This window comes from Scomber japonicus, chromosome 7, assembly GCF_027409825.1.
Source record: "Scomber japonicus isolate fScoJap1 chromosome 7, fScoJap1.pri, whole genome shotgun sequence".
NCBI classification, from domain to species: Eukaryota; Metazoa; Chordata; class Actinopteri; order Scombriformes; family Scombridae; genus Scomber; species Scomber japonicus.
This window is the reverse complement of record NC_070584.1, coordinates 19,343,733-19,364,493: the sequence shown is the minus strand read 5'-3', so window position 1 is coordinate 19,364,493 and position 20,761 is coordinate 19,343,733. Positions and strand designations below refer to the sequence as shown.

The 20,761-nt window shown below is 39.5% G+C and overlaps 1 protein-coding gene across 2 annotated transcripts in view; it reads right to left on the bottom strand.

The window, feature by feature from the left end:
* negr1 (neuronal growth regulator 1) overlaps positions 1-20,761 on the bottom strand; it is a 148,733-nt gene that overhangs the window by 21,509 nt on the left and 106,463 nt on the right. Inside the window, exons 6-7 of one of the 2 annotated variants that reach the window (XM_053322391.1) lie at positions 17,771-17,919; positions 7,660-7,701 (exon numbers count right to left, since the gene is read on the bottom strand). In XM_053322391.1, the coding sequence (XP_053178366.1) occupies positions 7,660-7,701; positions 17,771-17,919 (191 nt within the window). The remainder of the gene's footprint in view (positions 1-7,659; positions 7,702-17,770; positions 17,920-20,761) is intronic. The other variant, XM_053322392.1, reaches the window with a different exon arrangement.

Here is a 20,761-nt window from a genome sequence, read left to right as displayed (position 1 = left end):
ACACCCACACACAAACACTGTCCAAGTATGATTTTTCTCAAGTGCATCTTTGGGAACTCTGCCGTGGTGACAGAGAGTTTTTCTGTGTCTGAAGTTAGAGCCAAGGGATGAGAAAAAAGGCATTTCATAAACTGGTACTTGGTTCTATTTGAGTCTTCAGGAGTGTCAGATTGCTTATCTGCTAAGCTGAAAATGTCTGAAATGACAACATATGGGAAGAAAACCAGGTTTGACTTGAAAGGAAATGTGGAGCAGTTGAGGATGGTGTTACACAATCCGTGATGTGCACTGATTAACAGTGATTTGTGTGCTTTAGCATGTCCAGGGTGAAACAAAGGACAGGTTGATCTATCCTGTTTATTAAATGCCACCCAAGGAATCCATGATGAATCTCTAAGTGTCAGTGTTTCCCTGAACAATGTCAGAAATTATCCTAAAAAAATGTATTACTGTGTTAAAGTCAAAGATGCCTTACTGTAGGTATTTATATTTTTTTCTTCCATGTCTTTGAGTTGTATGAACATTAACATTTTTTTCCTGGGCATGCCAGTTAATTCGGGATGACCCAGTACTGGATTATCAAAAATAATCAATATTCCAGTAGTCCATGTGGACATGCAGCATATGTTGGAGCATATGTTTTAGAATATTTTCCATAAATGTAGTACGTGCCGCTGCAAGGACCAAGAGGAGACACACGCTACCCTTTAATTGTTTATATTTTCATTTAAAACATAACTAAACGCTTTACTTTTTTTAGAGCGATGTGAAATAATTTGCAGAAACGTGAATATGTGAGGTGGTTAATCTGTTTCACCTGCTCTGATGTTGTGGCTTTCATGTTGAAATATGCAAAAAATAAATCTTTTTGTTTAATGTGTCACCACATTGACAATATCCACACAAACAAAGAAACGACGCAGTATCAAACAAAAAGATGTGCAGTGAAGTCATTACAAGCCAAAAGTGAATAACCACCAATATTCAGGCTCAGCAGACACTGACCCTGGTCTTCATTCACAATGGGCTAGAAAAACATCAAACATGTTTAAAGTGTTACATCAGACTGTGAGTCGTATCACTATTAATTCCCACTGAGGCCAAATATTTAAAAGTTATTAAACTTACAAGTATTAGGGTCTAAATTAGAAAATGTTACAAACTTGTTGGGGAAAAATAGTCAACTGCTGATTAAATCACTAAAATAGCCTCATGGTTTCAAAGATAGGCTACATGTGCTCATGAGGTTTTTCCAGTAAGAGTTAGTCTAATATTTACAAAGTGATGGCCAAGAGAGAATATTAATTTAGAACTTAATAGAAAAATGCCAAGTTGTTTACTTATTAAGAACGCCGTGCACAGTGTAATATCAACAACATGAGCCTTTGGGTCCAACTTGTACCAAGATCAGATAACAAAATAAGGAAGTGAAAGAGGAAAAGCATAACCTAACTTTGTTTAAAGTCATTTTCCAAAGAAGACATTACCCCAGTTTCAGACATAAATTAGCCTGCTCTCCTTTGATTAAAGAAGCTTTACATGCTTACTAAAATAATTTGATTAACGCAGCTCCCTGAGCCTTGGGGAGCTGAGTGAGTGACTTCTGAATTTTGGAGGACTTTGGAAGAATCCTTAATAAAGTAGATTATCTCTTTGATGTTGCATCCTGGACCTCAAATAAAGAAAGACAAACCGACCTATCCTTGCTCTAAATCACTCACAGAATGGTCTTCATTAAGCTGGAGAGACTTTCAATTCCATCTACGGAAACAAACTGATTTGTGTCTTTTCTCATTCTACTAAAATTCAACTGAGAAAAATGCAGGGCACCACTCTGGATTAACAGTTAACAATTCTCAAAGGTTGCTCCATTATGGACCAGCTTATCACAAATCTATGTTTTATAACCCCCTGCTTAATATTACCAAGACACATAAACCTTCATAGACTCATTAATGTCTTCGTCCCATCTCTTCGGGCTTGATGCTGGGTCGGAGGGAGGGTCAAATAAATGCTTCACATGCCAGACTTCCATGATACATGGCAGCATTAGAGTTACCTCCTCTGTAATTAGTTCTGATTATACCAGATATTGGTGGGGGTGGGGGGAGAAATTGTGCACTATGAAAAATGAGAGCTAAGAACAGGATTAATGGGGGAGTGAAACAGTATGTGCATCATCTTCACTCGAGCTGCCTGAATTTTGTTTATCTGGGAGTTAACATGACACTTGGGACTCTGAGGGAGTCACACACATTATGTATAATGCATGTAATATTCCTTGAACCAGTAGCACTGTACACCGTGCCTTGCAAAGACAAGAAATGTAGCTCAGTACAGTGTTAAGAACATTGTTTTTCTACTGTCAAGTGATTTGCGGAAATAAACAGAAGAGAAAGCCTGTGGGAGCATATGCTATTATCACTGATCTACATTTCATTGGGATGACAGGGTGGCACCAAGCCAGCTGCTTTGGACTATTGGAGCAGTGCATTATGCTTAGGTAAATACATACAAATCCATATGCTAAAAATAAAAGAAGCTTAAGATCTTTTTTATGTAAATAAATGTAGTATATTACCATTCTCTACCTAAAGTAGTCGGTGTAAACTTTCATTGTACAAGTATAAAAAAATCTGTCAAGCATCAACAACAGATGGTTTCTATTTCTCTCTGTGGATCCCCAACAAGTAAGAGCATCACTATTTCATTTACATGAAAGGATTATGATAATATGAGATAAAATACGATAAGACTTGATCTACATCCTGGTCAAAAAACTCAATTAAAACACCACATACAACATCCTAAAACAGACCTGGGCATTTATCGGGCACTGCAATAAGTAGATATACATTACACACACGCACACTGTCGCTCACACACACACACACACACACACACACACACACACACACACACACACACACACACACACACACATACACACTAGGGGTGCAACGGTACAGGTAAGAAAATGCACCCTTCTTAAAAACGCAACTTCCATAGTTAGTATACTGATTTAGGTATGATGAACCTCACTTAAATTTTATGTTACTCTTGAAAACAAATGGTTGTTATTTGTTCGGTTTTTGGGCCACGGTTTTGGTTCGGTTTCGGTCCATGTTTTGTGCGTAAAGAGAACAACTTTTTTTTTTCTCCCAAAATTATCTCTTTATTTTGCTTGTCAGCAAAAACTGCATTTCGCACTAAACAAATACCAGTATCACTGGTGTACTGGCTAATATAACACTTTTCTTTCAAGTTAACAGTTACTACAACACAACACAACACTTTCTAATGGAAACTGCTTCTTATTTCTTGACTACTTGTATATACTATACAGTAGCATAAAATATGTAAAAAAAAAAATTAAAACACTGGGTGTCGGTGGCGGGGGTCGTCTAATAAGAAGCAATACTATAAGGACGTTGTGCTCTCAAACGGGCATCCATAATACACTCACACACACACTCTCTCGCTCTCTGTCTGTCTGTGTAAACACTTAGACTGAGCAACTGAAATTATTATTAAACACTTTGATGAGTCAAACAGGAGAGGAACTTATTTCCAGTGAAACTTGTAGCTATGTTTGTAGGTCATGGTCTTGTAATTCGTTTTTGATCTAGACTTTGACAGCAATGTCAGTGAAATAGTTGACAGACTGCACAGATATCTAAAAACATAATAATACAGTCAATAAATTTGATCTAGAAACAGAAAAATTGAGGCACCTTTTCCTAATCAGGTATCATGAATCTATATAAGTTTTCTCCATTAGGTGGCACACTAAGACCACAAATGAATCTGGATGACTGCAGACCACAAATGAATCTGGATTGGACTGTTTGACTTCATTATCTACTGCAGTCCTCTGAAACTGTAACTTGTTATAACAAACTAGTTATCAAGATGTATGGCAGATATAAGCCTCTTTTAGGCACGCTTCTCGTTAGATAATTGCACTGGCAATTTTAAAAGGTTGGTCTCGTGTCATTAAACATGCAGGTCAGATCTGCATGGAGTGGCAAAAGCATTGTTACAAGATTAAGCTTTCTGTAGTAGTATTTCTGTTTCAACAAGATACGATGGTCAGCTGAATGCCATCACATTAATCTAAACGTTACAGAAAGTTAATCTTATTTCACATATTGTCCTACCTTCTTAAGAACACAGTGCTGAATTCTTATTCAATTAATTTCTCACCTGATTTTCTTCTGAAATGTACAAACATTTGTTTAAAACACCAAACATTTGTACATTTTAAATGAACTGAATGTCAGTCTATAACACATTTTTTTCTCCTCTTCATGTAGGCCAAATAAAGATAAAAAAAAACTAAACTAAAACTAAACAACCAGACAAATGAACAAGGAAACATACTCATACAACCAGGATAAAACTTTCTTTATTTTAAATTTTCACTCATGCCAACTGCATGGAGGAGATCAGGACTGCCCAGCAAAGTGCTTTACATACAGCATATGAGCAAATAAGAATTAAATGAGACTACCAATTTCACGTCTTGTCATCCTGCACTTCTGCTCTGTCGCACTTTTACGTAACGGACACCTCTGTCTGCGTGATAAAAAGCCATTACTTTAACAGGCACATGAAGTCAGCGATGTTATGTAAAGCATGTCTGAAAGGGATTGTATACTATACTGTAAGACACTGATACAGTGATATGTATTGTACAGATTTTAATACAATATAATATAAACACTATACTAGCATTGACTTAATATCAATAATAAAAGGTACAGTCATATTGATCCTAAATTGGATGGATGCTCAATAGAAGTCCATGTCTGGTAGTCAGCATTGAGCCTGGATGTTGTATCAGTAGAGATGGTGACAGCACTGGGTGACTGGATTGGTGAGGGTGGAGGGGTCACAGCTGGCCTAAGCTTTAGTCACAGTTCCTGTTGTGGAGTCGTAATGGCAGCGGGCACGAGCAAGTAAGCGCTTAAAGCACTCTGTCCCGCTCTTTAGTGGGGATGAGCTGGTGACTGAATGTGCGGCCCATCTGCCACAGTTCGTCAGTGAGTGGGTGGGGGGGGTTATCCAGGATGGTGTTCATCTTATCCGTCATCCTTCTCTCTGCCACTGCCTCCAGACTGTCCAGTTCCAGCCTGACCACGGAGCTGGCCCTCCTCACCACTGAATTTGTTTGGCTTCACAAGCCTCAATGCCGCCTCCCCAACACATTATAGCCAAGTTTGTCCAATGAACACCATGAGTGACAGAAATAAGATCTTCAGCAGCCTGTTGCACACACTGGAGGATCTTAGTTTCCTCAGGAAGAACTTTACACAATGCTCGGTCTTGTTTGACCAGTTCAGTTAATGCCATTGTGCCTTAATGAGTCCAACATCTACACTGCAGCTCTTTAGGTCTGACAAGTGCTTCAGGATGCTGCTGACAACTCTAAACAAAAAGCTTATTGTAGTGTTGTAAGCTTTGTGGAGTAGTCACGGCTTAAATGTTTTGATAAGAAGGGTCCGCACTGTTATGTAGCAACAGTAGTGGCGGTTTTCAGGACACAGCATTACTGAATCATTACAATTCATATTCATTCAATTCATGTAACAATTCGACCCACAAATTGATTATTCAACATATCTATATTGGCCTCAGTCAGTCAAATTACTATACATCTACATGGTTAGCTAATTCTGTTAAAATGCATGCATTTTCTATAGCTGCCATTTTCCAAGTTTTTTTAATTTATCTAACTTTTTTTGATCAATTTCTCACCTTTAAAGCAACCACTGGTTTCCATTTATTTCTGTGTGATACTTCCTGAGTCTTAAACCTTACTTAAAATTCATTCACACAAACATTCTGGCCAATCTGAATAGATTCTTATTAGAGTTGTACTAACAAAGCAAGGTTACAAATAAAAGTAGAATGACTGATGTTCCCTATTAACATTGTTTTCTCTCCATGATTTGATTTATTTATCTATTTATTTTGGTTATTTGCCCTTGATCAATGGGCTGAAACAAGCACAGAACATGCTGTGTGGGGGATGAACCATTTTTCCACCTCACATCTTCTGATTTGTTTGCTTTGCACACCACAATTTTTTTTCCTTATTTTGGGAGCAAATCTTCCCAACCTCATTTGCAGGGAAAATAAAAGCAGATGATAATCTGTTAAAATGAATTATTAAACTTGATTAAACAACGTTGGGACAAAGACCCATTTGCAGGCATCTAAAATAATTCCTTTTGCCAAGCCACTTAGTGAGGGTGCCATCAAAAAATTAACTTCAAATGCAAGTTGGAACAAAACAAGAACAGTGGGTCGCTGAGTGAGTTTATCTCCACGATTGAAACCACTGGTGTTCCTTTGGACCATGAAATTGTCATTTGTTCTGCAAGCGTTATATCAAATGAGAGTTCAGGGCCATGCCAGGACTGTTCGTTGCTGCGGAGCTTATTTTAACTTGCTATCTGACAGAATCTCCATGGATAATTATATTTGGTTCAGATAGACAGGTAGAGAATGCAGACGAGCACATGCTAATCTGCGGCTATGTCTCCATAAAACGCAAGAGGAAGCGATGGCGTCTGTTCACGCAGGTGGATGAAAAGTCTTAAAAATTAAAAAAAACAATTCTCAGCAGGTTCATCATGCAATACTAATCATCATGTGATTACGTGTGTAAGAGCAGGTGCATTTGAAGTGCGCTTGAACGTTTTAACATGTTTAGATTTCAGTGTCTATTGTGTGTGCGTGCCATTGAGACTTGCATATCTTTGCTGCATATTTTTGTGTGAACAGCATTAAGCAAAAAATAATGTAACCAGCATGAAAGATTACATTCTGCGACTTGCTTAAAACCATTAGAGATGGAGAAAAGACGACCAGGCAGAAGGGATTACTCTGGGCTGGAATGTAGAAGCAGCAGAGTACAGTGGGGGGAGGGGGGGGGGGGGCGACATTGACAGTGTAGCACTAACAACAGCACTAGCAGCAGATCAGGTTAAAGAGGGTGGCAGAGTGCCAACTGATTGTTCTAGAAAGACAAAGAACAGAGAGAAAAAGTACATAGGAGGGATGGAGAAAGATTAAGACACAGAAAGAGAAAGGGAGATGAAGAGGGAGTGACAAAAGTACAAAGAAAGCAGAGATCCTATCGTGCAAACAACAAACCAACGGCCTTTGCCACCAACAGCATCCTGCCCTTGACGTACACTGTTTTTAGCTATAGCACTGAGGAGCAGGAGAGTGGTAGTTTTGGTGGTGAGAAAGCCAGAGAGAAGAGGAGGAAGCCATCAGCATTATGAAAAGCATCAGACCCAGAGGCATATGGAACAGCCACTTTGATGACGCTACTGTTCGCTCCACGTGGGGGTGGAGAGGTGGCGGAGGTGGGGTTGTAATGGAAGGGACGGGGGGTGTTGCGATGGCACAGGCTGCAGGAAGTATATGTAGCCAGGCTGTAGAAGCCAACCCAAAATGTACCAAAAGAAAAAAAGCAAATTAATTAAAGAAATATTGGACATACAATGAAGCTGTACACCCAGCAGGCATTCCAGCCAGCCAATTGAAATAAATCAAGATGGAGGAGAGGATTTCGGTTCAGGTTAGTATGAGGCAGCTGACCTCTTTGCTGATTTGGTGTACAGCATGGTGACATATACTGACCTGGGCTTGAGACAGCACTAGTGGTGGTGGGTTCAATAATTGCTACAGGGGAGGAGAGGGGGGAGAGGGGGGGAGGGAAAGAGGACATTCATGTATTATTAACAGAATGGAGACGTAAAATAAAAAGAAAAATGCATGCAAGGACACAAGGACAGGGAATGGAGACAAATCCTCTTCATGCATTAAGGACTGGTGTCTCTGTGGCAAGATGCAACCTTCACATGCTCATTAACAACACGATTTATTCCCCCAGTTGCCTCAGATTTGCATGGGTTACTGCTAAGAAAATAGGTACAAAAAACAAGGGGAGTCTGGGAGCGGTTGTTGCTCCAAAGACCTGAAGAGGTTTTGTGTTGGAGTGAAAAGCTTTCATTACACTTCAGCCCTGGTATGATAAAAAAAAACTGGTCGTCTCTTGCTTTGATGGTTTGAGATCACACCAGTGCTCAGTTAGCACCCACAATTTCATCTGCACCTGCCGGGAACTTCTTAAATCACATCCATTTAATTTTATTTTCCCTCTCCATAGATTATAGCACAGTTTTCCAAATCATGGCCTCCTTTTATGCTCGTATAAACTGACTGAAGAATGAGTGAAAAAAGGAGATTTTTAGTCTGTCTCTGATCCCTCTGAGGAGGGACTCAGGGTCCCAATCTGATTACCTTATGAACTCATTTCAGGCTGAGCCACTGATGGCATTTGGGAGATGGAATAATGTGACATCCAGAAATGTTCAGTCCAGTGTGTCAGACTATTCGAGCTAAGTGTGTCGGCGGACGGACAGCAGCAAACATATCGTTTTTATTTTTTAAGTGTATGTTTCAAATGTCACACAAAGATAGATCCCATGCTTAGTCACATTTCCGGTGAAGATATTTGTGCAGATTTTGTTATGGAGGGAATCCAACTTGGCTAGTCTAGTGTGTTTTTTGAATAACTAATTAACTGATTAGAGGGGCAAAATAAATGCAGGATGCATGTTTGATTTTTCTGTCACATCTGTCATACATTACTGTAACACATTTGGCGTTGGCTAAAGTTACTGATACCAATGACTCAAAAATCACTTTTGAGTTATGACTTCCAAAATTCCCAGTTAAAGTAATACTCTGCTGTGCAGCACAAATTACTTAATGCTCATTCGGTATTACTGCCTATTTGATCTGACGTTTGAAACAAATAAATAAAAAAACACGGCTTTCTGTTTGGCATTTACTTCGAGATAAGCTGCAACCAGCTTTGTGCAATGACTCACTTGGTAGCAGGATCTGAGATGTGCGGCAAAGTAAAGCTGTTCTTTACCATGATAGCTCAACTCAAAGTGATGCAGAGGTTTGGCTCATGGAGTTTTTTCATTTGCTTTGCATGTGGCATATGAGCAGTGTGACTTCTACCAGCAGCTAAAAACTATTTATATTTCCCACAATGGTATCAACCACCCTCTTCCAGAAGGCTTCATGGTGGAGGAGGAGCTTATTGGTCACAAGGGAAACCATGGCACCTCACACAGTCACACTGAAAAGAATACTTCTTAATGTTGTTGCGGTGAGCTGCTGTATCTAGGCCATGCGATGGTGCAGAAGCTTTCTGAGACTCTCCATTTTAATCCATTTACATGGGCACTCAATATGGCCATTTCAATTGCGTGGCACAAGGGAGGCACACTGTGGTCCACCCACACCACGCTCTCAATCTGCGGTCTCTGTGTTGCTTTTCTGAAGCGGACAAACAAGTGTGTAATGACTATGTTGCAGTTAACATGCTACTGTTATGCCAACAACAATGCTTTCATTTGATTTCATCATTCTATTTGAAGGGGAAACTGTGTAGGAATCAGTATTCATACGTAAAATGATATGCCTTTTCCCTCAGTATACTGGTGGGGAAATGGTCAAATTCATCTCTTCTTGAACAAATGCTTCCACTTTAAGTACTTCTGGGAGAGCAGATATGTGAAAACTGTTTCTTTTTAGTTTTTCTTCAAACAGGCAGGCAGGTGCTATCTGATTAATACTAGAGCATGAATTCACCAGTGTATCATTTCATGAGCTCTCAGGCACTCCTCCATTACTGTGGAACATATCTTTTGACATGCAATCTCTCCCTCATAGCTCCACACAGAGTTGGACCCTTTCTCTCATTCAGCAGAGCGACACATCATTTTACGTACTGTATAAGGCAGTTGACCTCTTGCACAGCTTGCTCACTTGTAAGATAAAACATATTAGTTTCCACAGCTATTTCATTTCATGGATTGCTATTCTTTGTTCTCTGTAGATGGGATAATGCAGGCGATTTATTTGACATGGTTTGGAGGAACAAATGTTCATGTGGGGGCTCTGTTCAGCATTTAGCTCATCACAACAATAAAGAGTTAATACCAGAAGTGCAGCAGGCAGGGAACTAGTTGAAGCAAAAGTTGAAAAGAAACATAACCTTTCATAAAAAATTCCAGAGATTTTTTTGAAAGGGAAAAATTCAGCACCTTGTGAATCACTTGCTGAGTCAATACTATTGATAAAAAATTCTACCAAAACCCAGCAGATAAAATATGGACAATTTTGAGGAAGCAGGTAACAAATCTTACTTAATATCCCTTAAAGGAGTAGAAATGGAGAGCATTCTCCAAATAAACTGTGCAGTCTGTGTAGTAGATGTTCAGTTCTTGCCTTGATGTATTGTTCATGCAGGGACATATTCTTCAAGTCAACTATTCAGTGATTCTAAAACATTTTCTGCACTCTCCCTCTTAAGTTGATACAATAGTTTGTGTTAAAAATTTGTGGGCCAGCTAACTTTTATTTTATTTTTTGTTGGCATAGACGCCTTTATTTAGCAGTAGACCGACAGGAAACATGGGGGAGAGAAGGGGGTGTGACATGCAGCAAAGGACCTCCGATTGGGATTCGAACCGGGGTCGGCTGTGTATGGCATGTGCTCTAACCAATCAACCACATGCGCGCCGTGATCCAATTAGTTATTCATCTAACCCTAACCCTGATGACTCAGTCATCCAGGGACGAACATTTCTCCCAGTGCATCTGGCCTCCTATAGGAGTCGGTGAGGTTGTGTTTTAAGTCCATTGCCCACTAGGCTGCAGGATGTGCCACAGCACAAAACATTTCCTCATCACAGTGCAACAGGAAAATGTTAATGGTTTTTCTGATTGCATAAGTATGGAAATGCAGGCATTAAAATGATAGGTAAATGGTGCAACACTGTAAGGGCGCTTTTGGGCAAATTAAAAGACACCGCCATCTTGCCATATTACATTTATCCTATACATTCTATATATGAACTAGGCTTGGGTGATTGGACAAATAAATCAGGAATTGGTGATTGGCTGAGTCCATCACTGTTTTTTTTTTAAATAATTAAATAATTAATTTACATTAGTGTTGCACAAGAAGTATAGCTTCTTCAAGGGATAGCTCAGCACATAGGTTGTCTGCATAGTGAGCATTAGGTTAAGAAAGAGACAGAGCAGATGTGTGACAGTGAGGCTGGTGACTGGAGCAGAGAGTGTGAAGTTAGTGGTATTGCTGTGAATGTAGCAATTTATGCACAGTTTAGGCTATTTGTCAGTGACTAGATGCTACACCTCCTAAAGACCCAAGCCAAGTTCCTGTGTCTTGCTTGCCACATACTGATGAAAGAGAAGGTGGTTAGCCCCAAGGTTAGAGGCAACCCTCCACCCCCTCACACGTGTCAAAATGATCTGGACTTCATTTTGTTAACCACTGAAACAAATAAAACAGAAAACAGCGTGTTGTCAGGATTTACCTGATCGATGCTGATAAATAATCAGAAGCGGGAGTCATTTTACACATAGATGAATACAACTTGCTAAAACACAATATACTGGCTTCCAAATCCCCAAATAGCTTCAATATTGAAGTGATCACACCCCCACATTTCAGGTTTCACCTTTGGCTCCCATTTCCCTGCATCTCTGCTCTATGACTCAGGTACAATCACACGGTGTTGGAACAAACAACATCATCAACAACAATGGCAGATGAGGAGACATGTCGAAATGACACCTACACATGAGGTGATTGATAAGCGTGACAAACAAACACAACGTTCATTAACCAACTAGCCAGCAGTGTGTCTCCTGCCTCAGGGAGGCTGAGCTGTGACGGAGAGAGAGAAAAAGAGAAAAAGAGAGAGGCAGAGAGTGAGAGTATTTTTCTCCCCCATCAGTCTCTTCTGATTACTGCTTGGGGGAGGGGGCAGAGAAAGGAGGAAATGAAGGCTGAGGTATAGGCGGAAAAAAATCTCCTCCAGGGCTAAGCCGAGGTGGGCTGGGGGATAAGAGCTTGACCAATTAAGCTGGAGGACTCCTCAGAAAATTGGAGTGAACAGCCTCAGTCTTTTCATCGAAGTTCACTTCAATCTAGCACATGAAATGGGAAGTTGAAATAGGGAATGTTAGTTTGGTGATTGTTACTCAGCTAAAATCATAAGAGGTGTGTGTGTGTGTGTGTGTGTGTGTGTGTGTGTGTGTGTGTGTGTGTGTGTGTGTGTCTGTGTTTTTGTCACCTCACTGGGACCTTTTCCAGTATAAACACCAACCTTGTTGGGACCAGTAGTCCTCATGAGGACTGAAGCCCAGTCCTTATGAGGAAAAAACATAATTTCTGAGGTCCTGGTTAAGGTCAGGGGCAAGGTGTGAATGGAGGTTAGGTTAAGGTTAGGGTTAACCTGACACGCCAGATGGTTTGTTACAAAGAACCATCTGAGAAGTTGTCCTTGGAAAATGTTTGGAAAAAGGCAGGCACTTTCAAAAGATTCACTGCAGGTGACTAAATGAACAATCTGTCTATCATTGTCCACCACTGTCCAACCTTGTGAGGCAGCTAGATTTGCCAGATCACACGAAAATCCTAAAAGGATGCTGATTGATGCCTAATATGATGGATTCTTGCAAGATCTTGTCTTGTTGTGATGGGGTTAGGCATGAATTCAGTTATTTCAGGTTAGGGTTATGATTTGGGTTAGGCTGTCCACACTGAATGGGAGTCAATGCAATGTCCTTAAAAAAGAGAGAGAGAAAGAGTGAGAGTGTGTGTGTGTGTGTGTGTGTGTGTGCGTGTGTGTGTGTGTGTGTGTGTGTGTGTGTGTGTGTGTGTGTGTGTGTGTTGTAAATATTTGTGTGTCCAAGAAGAGACTGAAACACAACCTGCAATGGATGTTTAGGTACACTTAATAATAATTCATAATTGCAATTATTTGTTTTCCCTCTATTTTGTTATTGAGCAAAAATATTCCATAAAATAAATGGAAGCATAAATAAAGTATATATCAGTCGACAGGAACATAAAGGATGATTTGGGTCTGTGATTGGTTCGGCAGTAATGTTTTTATTAACTAAAGACTAAATTGAGTAGTAATATGCCACGTGTAGTGCCAGGTTTGTCTTTATTGAACAATATTAATATTAATTTATGACTGTAGTATATTATCAGTTTTGTTTCCCCTTTGTGAATCTAATCATTTAATCACTCCTAACTGTAACAGGTTCAGTAGGCTGTTGCTTTAATTTCAACCTCCAATTCTCAAAATATCCCTTTTCGTGGCAGATTTTCGTAGCTGATGTCTCAAGGTAAAAGTGTTTTCAGGATAACTTTGTCTTTGTTTACTACAAACTTGATCCATCGCTAGTTTACACAGATGCTCATGTTTAACTGTAGTCCTTCATACATTCATTTGTTTTTCGTCTTGGGGGAGCAAATTCAACTGAAATGCTCATACTGTTCAGACCTGCTAGAGTAATCCCCTCACAAACATTTGCAAAGCCAGCACTAATGTTATATAAACTAGAGGACATACACTACAGGAATTAAACTGAACTGAATGTGTGCTTTATTCTGGGTATTTTCTAAATGACAACAAATATGCCAACTGTAACATCTGGCTAGCAAAACTACATTTAAGTATAGCACATTTATAGCAAAGCTTATAAATTAAACAAGTAAATCTACAAATAAATGAGTATATATCTTGCTATAATTGGTGACTGCTTTAACCCACTCTTGCTTTTGTATAAAACTGATATGTTTCTTAGTGTCAGAACAAATGCATCGATCCAGTCCTGAACTCTGCAGGTTTTGTTCTTGTCTAACTGCTTTGATTTTGAACGACTGCTAACACAAACTGACAAAAAAATGGTTACGTTATAATCTTCTCAGAAAGCTGACACCCCATTAATTGTGATTTCTGTTGTTTGCACTTTGAGGTTTGATTGGACTCACAGAGTGATGAGAAGAATACAGAGAAACAACTGAGAGAAACCTTTCTTTGGATTAAATCTAACTCGCTAAAAATTAATCACAGCACAAACTACACCTGTGCGACCTCAGTTTCTGTTCTGTAATCATTTAAACAAAAATGTCTCATAACTTAGTTTTGCTGTGCCACCATTCAAACCTGTTATCCATTTATTCATCTATTCATTAAACCTTTTTAAGCTAATTGTTTAGAAGTACAGACAATTGTGACAAGTGCTTTTCAACTTTATTTGTTCATTCACAGATGACGTTAGTTAGTATTGTGTTGTTCAAAAAAGCAATTGAGTGAAAAAAAGCTTTGCACACGCACACACGCACACACGCACACACGCACACACACACACACATACATACAAAGCACTCCAACAAGTAGTGACAGAGGTTGTATTCTTTCTTTCTGCTCCACAGAATTCAGTTTGTGTTTTACCACAGTGTTAAACACACAGCTTAAAGTGGTACTTGGCAGAAAGAGATCACAATCCCTGCCTAATGGTTTAACAGTACAAAAAAACTCAAATGGTCTGACACAATGGGCAAAATTGAATTGCAGCTACTACAACAGCAAAAAGCGAGGACATGTCCATAAAACTCATTTTAATAGTTCTGAAATTAGTGCGCAAAAAAAAAAAGTCTATCATGTGAACTTATGCACAAAACTTTTAGAAAATGTGTTTACTTTTTCTTGGAGCAAGCTTTCTAGAGTCACAGTTCATTTCATCAGTGATAATGGGAAGCCTTTTCCTGTACTGATTTAAAGTGACTCTGTTAGGTTAAAAAGCATTTACACTGCTGAAGGACAAGGACCTTTTCAACTTCTTCATTTTCGCTAGATAGTAATGAAACTGAACCCTGAATTCTTAGTATTTCTGTTTATATTTGATCTATTTTTCCCAGTGGGTGTATTTCAAGAAGACGTTTTGGACGGGGATGACTCTTACTTGACCTCATCAATTCAAATACAGTTCCTATACCTCTTAGTGTAATGGAAACAACTGAAGAAACTACTGTAAAGCCCCTCCGCATATACTGTCAATATACATAAATCTTCAATTCCTTCACCACAAACCACCCATATTGTGTTGCCGCTTAAAATTCACCCCAATGTATGACGCTCTATCAAATATGCATGCCCCTTTCCCCTTTCCCATCTCGCTCATCAATAGCTATCGACTGGTTCTAAAATAGCAATCCAAAGTCACCCGCAGTGAAATCTAACCTCTGGGTTTTGTTATTTGCGTCAACACACCGGTGAGAGTGCGCTATGGTGATTGCTTGCCATTTCTCATTAAGAGCGACAGCAGAATTGGCCTCTCTTCCATTAGCGGAGATCATGAGAGCAAAAGGGAAGCAAAGCAACGCTGTATGTGCGTGAGAAAGAGTATGACAGAGAGGAAAGAATGAGAGTCAAGGGGGAGAAAGAAGGGACAAAAGAGTGAGAGAGTAAGAGAATGAGATAACTGAATCAGATAGACAAAGCGCAATTGAAAGACAAAGAGATAAATAAAGAGATAGATAGTAGAGAGAGAGAGAGAGAGAGAGAGAGAGAGAGAGAGAGAGAGAGAGAGAGAGAGAGAGAGAGAGAGAGAGAGAGAGAGAGAGATTGGGGGTGGCAGCACATGATTCTGCCTCTTCTGTCTATTCTGAGGGGTTTCTTTGCCGCTCTGCCTTTGAGGCCTCACTAGTGTCACATTAAGATCATCCATTTGAAGATCTGAGACAAGCCTTTGATGTTCTTTGTGCATACACAAACAGGAGAGTGGAGTGCTCCTTTGACAATTGCCAACTCTACAGAAATGTCTTTTTGTATTCTGAGTCTCCGGCCTGCTAGGGACAATGTTATCATCAGAGGGTGCAGCGCAAACTGGTGAATAATTTAATTCACCTGTTCATATTTCATCACTGAATACATTAAATTGATCTTTTTTTTTCACCCATCCACACTCTAAAACGTTGAGGAAAATATGTTCCCAAACGCCTCCTGTCATTGCTTTTTTTTTGCCGCTTGGCAGGTACAGCAGGTGGACAAAATAACTGAAATTCCTAACAGTGTATGAATATCAAACAACTGTCGAAAAGTAGTAGCAGCAGTACTTCAACAAGTTTGTGAAAGTATGCAGTCACGTATCAGAACATTCAAGAGGGAAAACGTGTCTTGTTCTTCAAGGAATAAACAGTATTTAAAGTCACTTCCTGTAGAGGTTCAAAGATTCATGTATCCATTGAGTGGACAGGCTGCAGACTTTATCCAGGTATAATATCAAACCACTCTGGGAGTTGGTTAACAATGAGTATAGAGGATATATTTTCTTAAAATGAAAAAGAATTGTGATGTATTACTGTTTTTTATGTTTTTTTTTTTTTTCATTGGACCTGTAAAATAGCCTTGTACTCAGGGCATGTTAATTGAGCTGTTGGCAGACCTTGGCTGTTAAGTGTTACAGTGGGAATAAGCCTTAGGGCATTTTTAAGGTGCTTTTATCTTTTTACTTATTTGTGTGGTTGAATCATCCCTGGAATTATGGGCCTATCTTACTTAAATAATGAAGACTGGCAGCCTGTCCTGGATGGTGTTTACCCTGCTTCTTGCACATACAGTACATAACAAATCTACCGCTCTAGAGTTTACATCATAATGTACTATTGTTTGGAAGCTTTTTAAAATCAAACCTATCTGAAGAGAGAGAGAGAGACGATTCATTATGCACCTTTGTGTGACGGTTTTGTTTTTTGAATGATAGGTGCCATGATTACAGGCTTAATGGAGTTCATAAAGTGCATAGGCTGTGTCAAAGAGGTTTTGATCCAGTTTTTTGTTTTTCTCCACAATAGCTACTTCTCCTTGTAGCAGTAATCACTGCTAATTTGGCTGTTAGTACTTTTGCAGGCTTGGGGAAAGAGAAGGCAGCAATGTGCCTACTCTAGTAAACATGCAGTCACAAGCCCTCAGTGGGAAGGTGCAAAGCAGCAAGATGTTCACACTTTCTCTGCAAGATCTGACCTCGCCTTGACACAGACAGAACTAGAAGGATCTGTTAGTACAGTAACAAGGACGTGATCCCTCGCTTTCTTCACACCCATATTCATTGCCATGTGTGTTCGCTGGAACGTATGACAAAGTCAGATGTACTGCTAATGGGGACTGAATGCAGCTTTGTGTAATTTATTCAAGAATGTGCTTCTCTAACCATTTATTCTCTGACGCACCAGCCGATTGGCCTCTGATTATTTGGGCTCCTTAGAACTCTGTTAGACACGTCACGGTGCTTTGAAAACTATGAAAGGCTGACTCTCAGCCCTCTTTAAAATCTGAGTCATACTACCTACTTGGCATTCAACTTAGTATGACTGACCTGTGTACAGGTAGTTGCCTTTGTAATTGTGATTCTGCTACCTCAAAGCTAAATTTCTCTTTCCAGCACACATGCAGACGTAGACTTTAAAAGCAGAAACACACCAACACACAGCCACCCACACACACATACAGACTTTGCAACCATAATAGAGAACCGACATTCACAAAACTGATGTCTAGAAAATAATAAACAGCAAGAGTTGTCTGGTGAATGCACACCGAACACTCAGTACTGGTCATGGAAATGGAAAGAAATAATATGAAAATAAGAAACAGCCAGTTCCAGCACTGGCTTGAACTTTGGCTTTTTTCTAATATCAAAAATGCTGCAGTAAAGATGAACACACTTCTGAGGGCTCAAATCCTCTTTGACATCCACAAAATCTCTTTCAGCCCTTTGACTCTTCACCACTCCAGTTAGCCACAAGCAGGTACAATGACAACTAGGAACAATGACAACTTACGAATGAGAGGCACACTGGCATTAGCCGTCCCTAGATTGTTGGAGGCGACACATGTGTAGTTCCCGTAACGATCCTCTGTCATGTTGGTCACTGTGAGGACTGATCTGGAACTGAGGCTCTTGATGTCGATGCCCTGACCCTTGATAATCCTGAAAACAGAACACAGTCACAACACATGAAGCTTTTATTTCTCCACCGTACACAAAGTGTCAAGGGGGAATTGGCATAAGTCAAGTACAATACAAATGTTTGTCATCCTCAGTGGATCTTCAGATTCTACAGTACTTCATCACCCTCTTCAACAGATCTATTTATCCTTTGGTCTGTCTCGTCAGCCTTGGAGAGATACTTTGAAGGACTGAGAGAGGAGAGAAATGACCCAGAGGTGAACCAGCTGGGTGCCACTTGACATGTTGTTCATCGTTTTGTCACAGGTGGAGGGGGATTACAATAAATCCTATTCCAGTTGTGCCTGACATCTGTGCTGTGAAATTGACAAATCTTTAATTGTTTACTTTGCTGGTTGTGATGATCTTTAACAGCCTGTAGAGATTAAAATTCACTGTGTAACAACATATGCTGTGCATCCTGATTGTGGGATTATTGTAGACACCACTGCTGAGTTTGTTTTTATCAGTAGGGTTGCTGTTGCTGCTACAGTTTTACATTTGGCAACAAAAACCTCCAATGAGGAAACATGTTTCTCTCTTGGCCTTGCTGTGGCCCCCCGTAAACTGCAGCTTGGCTTGACTTGCTCCGAGAGACACTCTGACTTGAAAGACTATGTGTGACCTTATGTCCAACAAATATCTGCAAGTCTGTTGTTCCCTCTCACACAGCGACTTCCTCAAATGTTAGCTGAACATTCACTGATAATCTCGACAGGTGTCTCCTCGAACTTGCCTCTTCTCTAGTTCAACATCAAGCTTCCCTCAGTCATAGTGAAGAAAGAAAAGAAATCCCCCTTGCTGCTAGCTGCTACATGTACACACATAGGCACTCACCCACTTCCATTCAATGAGAGCAGTGGCACCGACCAAATTTCTTTGATACTAGTGACTATTAAAACAATTCTTGTAATTCTGCACCAAATTTCGAAAACTAGCAGGAGCAGCACTGTCCGCAACATCTGGCTATAGAATCAACATAAACAGCAATGGTGGAGGCAGCAAAAGTGTGTACAGCTGTTTCATCAATAACAGGATTTTGGACGAGAACGCAGAAGCTGCCAGTAAGACAAGACGAAACTGGATCATCTAGACTCCTGTGTTTTTAACTTGAGTGTTATGGTAGCACAGAAACAGTTTCAAATGATAATGACAGTATCATTATCTTCGATTTGTTAATACAGCTTTCTCTTGTCTTACCTGCAGGTTATGTATTTTGATCCAACATCCTGTTTCTGATGAAGCCTCTGTAGACAGTGCTGCTGCCTCCACTTGTTACATTGAGCTGTTAACTAGGTTAACAGACAATACACTAAACAAAACAGCTGTCATAAAGCAAAGTGATGAGACCATTTATGCTAATGTTAACTAGCTGCACAGAGACACTCAACACGCTTCCTCTTTAAAAATAATCATAATCAATTTTGCTAGTTGGTGATTTCAGAATTAATTAGGTGGATTGAATGGATTGAATTTTTGTCATACAAAAATTTGCTTGATGGCTTCACCAGTGTGAAAGTGATCGTGGTACAGAGCTTTTTATTTTTTATGTTATGAAGCTGCTTTGAATGTATAAAAATGTCAAGGAGCTGAAAAATAAAACTAAAGATTTGTACTTTAATGTCATTTTCTTTTTGTTAAAATTGATTTATAAAGTAGGTATATAAAAAAAAAATTGTTCAGGAACAGGTATCGAAGTCACGCTATGGGTATTGGTACTCATCCCTAGACATATCACAAAAAAGATTTCTTACACTACTTCTGATACAGAAAAACTGGCAGCAGCGCAACGCTGAACCGACAATATGGCTGCCATAATGAGAGCCGCCCCTCATTTTGTTTATACTGAAAATAGTCAATGAAATATTAACAGACAGTGTTAATGTTGTACAGAAGCTACACATACTCTGTGCTTAAGTCCTCATAGTCATGTCCTTCTCATGACAAGGAGTAAATGAACAAATTGCTATTTAGCCCTGTAAGAAGTCACAGGAAGAACAAGTCCTTGAATTAAGTAAAGACTAGAATCATGCCAACTTGCCTCCTTAGCAATTTGAATAAATTGAATCCACCCCATAATTACAATTAGCACAGTGTGAGCTGATGATTGAAAATGTGCTCACCAGGAGTGGGTAAATGATGGGTAATGGGGGTAATTTGGTTTTTAAATTCAAGAACTGACACTTGAATCTAGACTGATTGATGTATGTGCCACGAATGATTTAAGCCTGTTGCCAGCAAACATTTTATTAGGATACAAGGTGAGGACAAGGCACAAATGACTCTCACTGAAACATTTGTGTGGCTTCTCCCCATAAGCTGGACAGACGGGAGAACAAACAACTGAACTGTCTTTAGGGAAACAGCAAACAAACAAAAAACAAAACTTTTCTATCACTTACTTATCCACAAACGAGTATTACCAAATGTCAGCATTAAAGATTTCAGCATTAAATATTTTAAACATGAACCTTTTTAACATATTTGTTTGTTAATTTTTTTTAGGAAAGCAAAGTCACAACTTATCTTCCCTTACGAATGACTTCAGTCACTTCCACACAGTGAAGCATACAGCTAATTAATTAAACAGCAGTATTAGATTGGTACTTGGTATTGCCCGATATTCAAAGCACTGGTATCGGTATTGGGATTGAAAAAGTCGGATCATCTCTATTTAAAGACTATTTGAAGACATCCCGCTTCTGAAACCAGTGGATATTTAAAACACAACAGAGGTGTGATGGAGCTGAAACGCAACACAGTCACATCCAGTGGGCCTTTGTGTTTCATGCTGCCAATACACCTCATTATAACAGTTCATAAA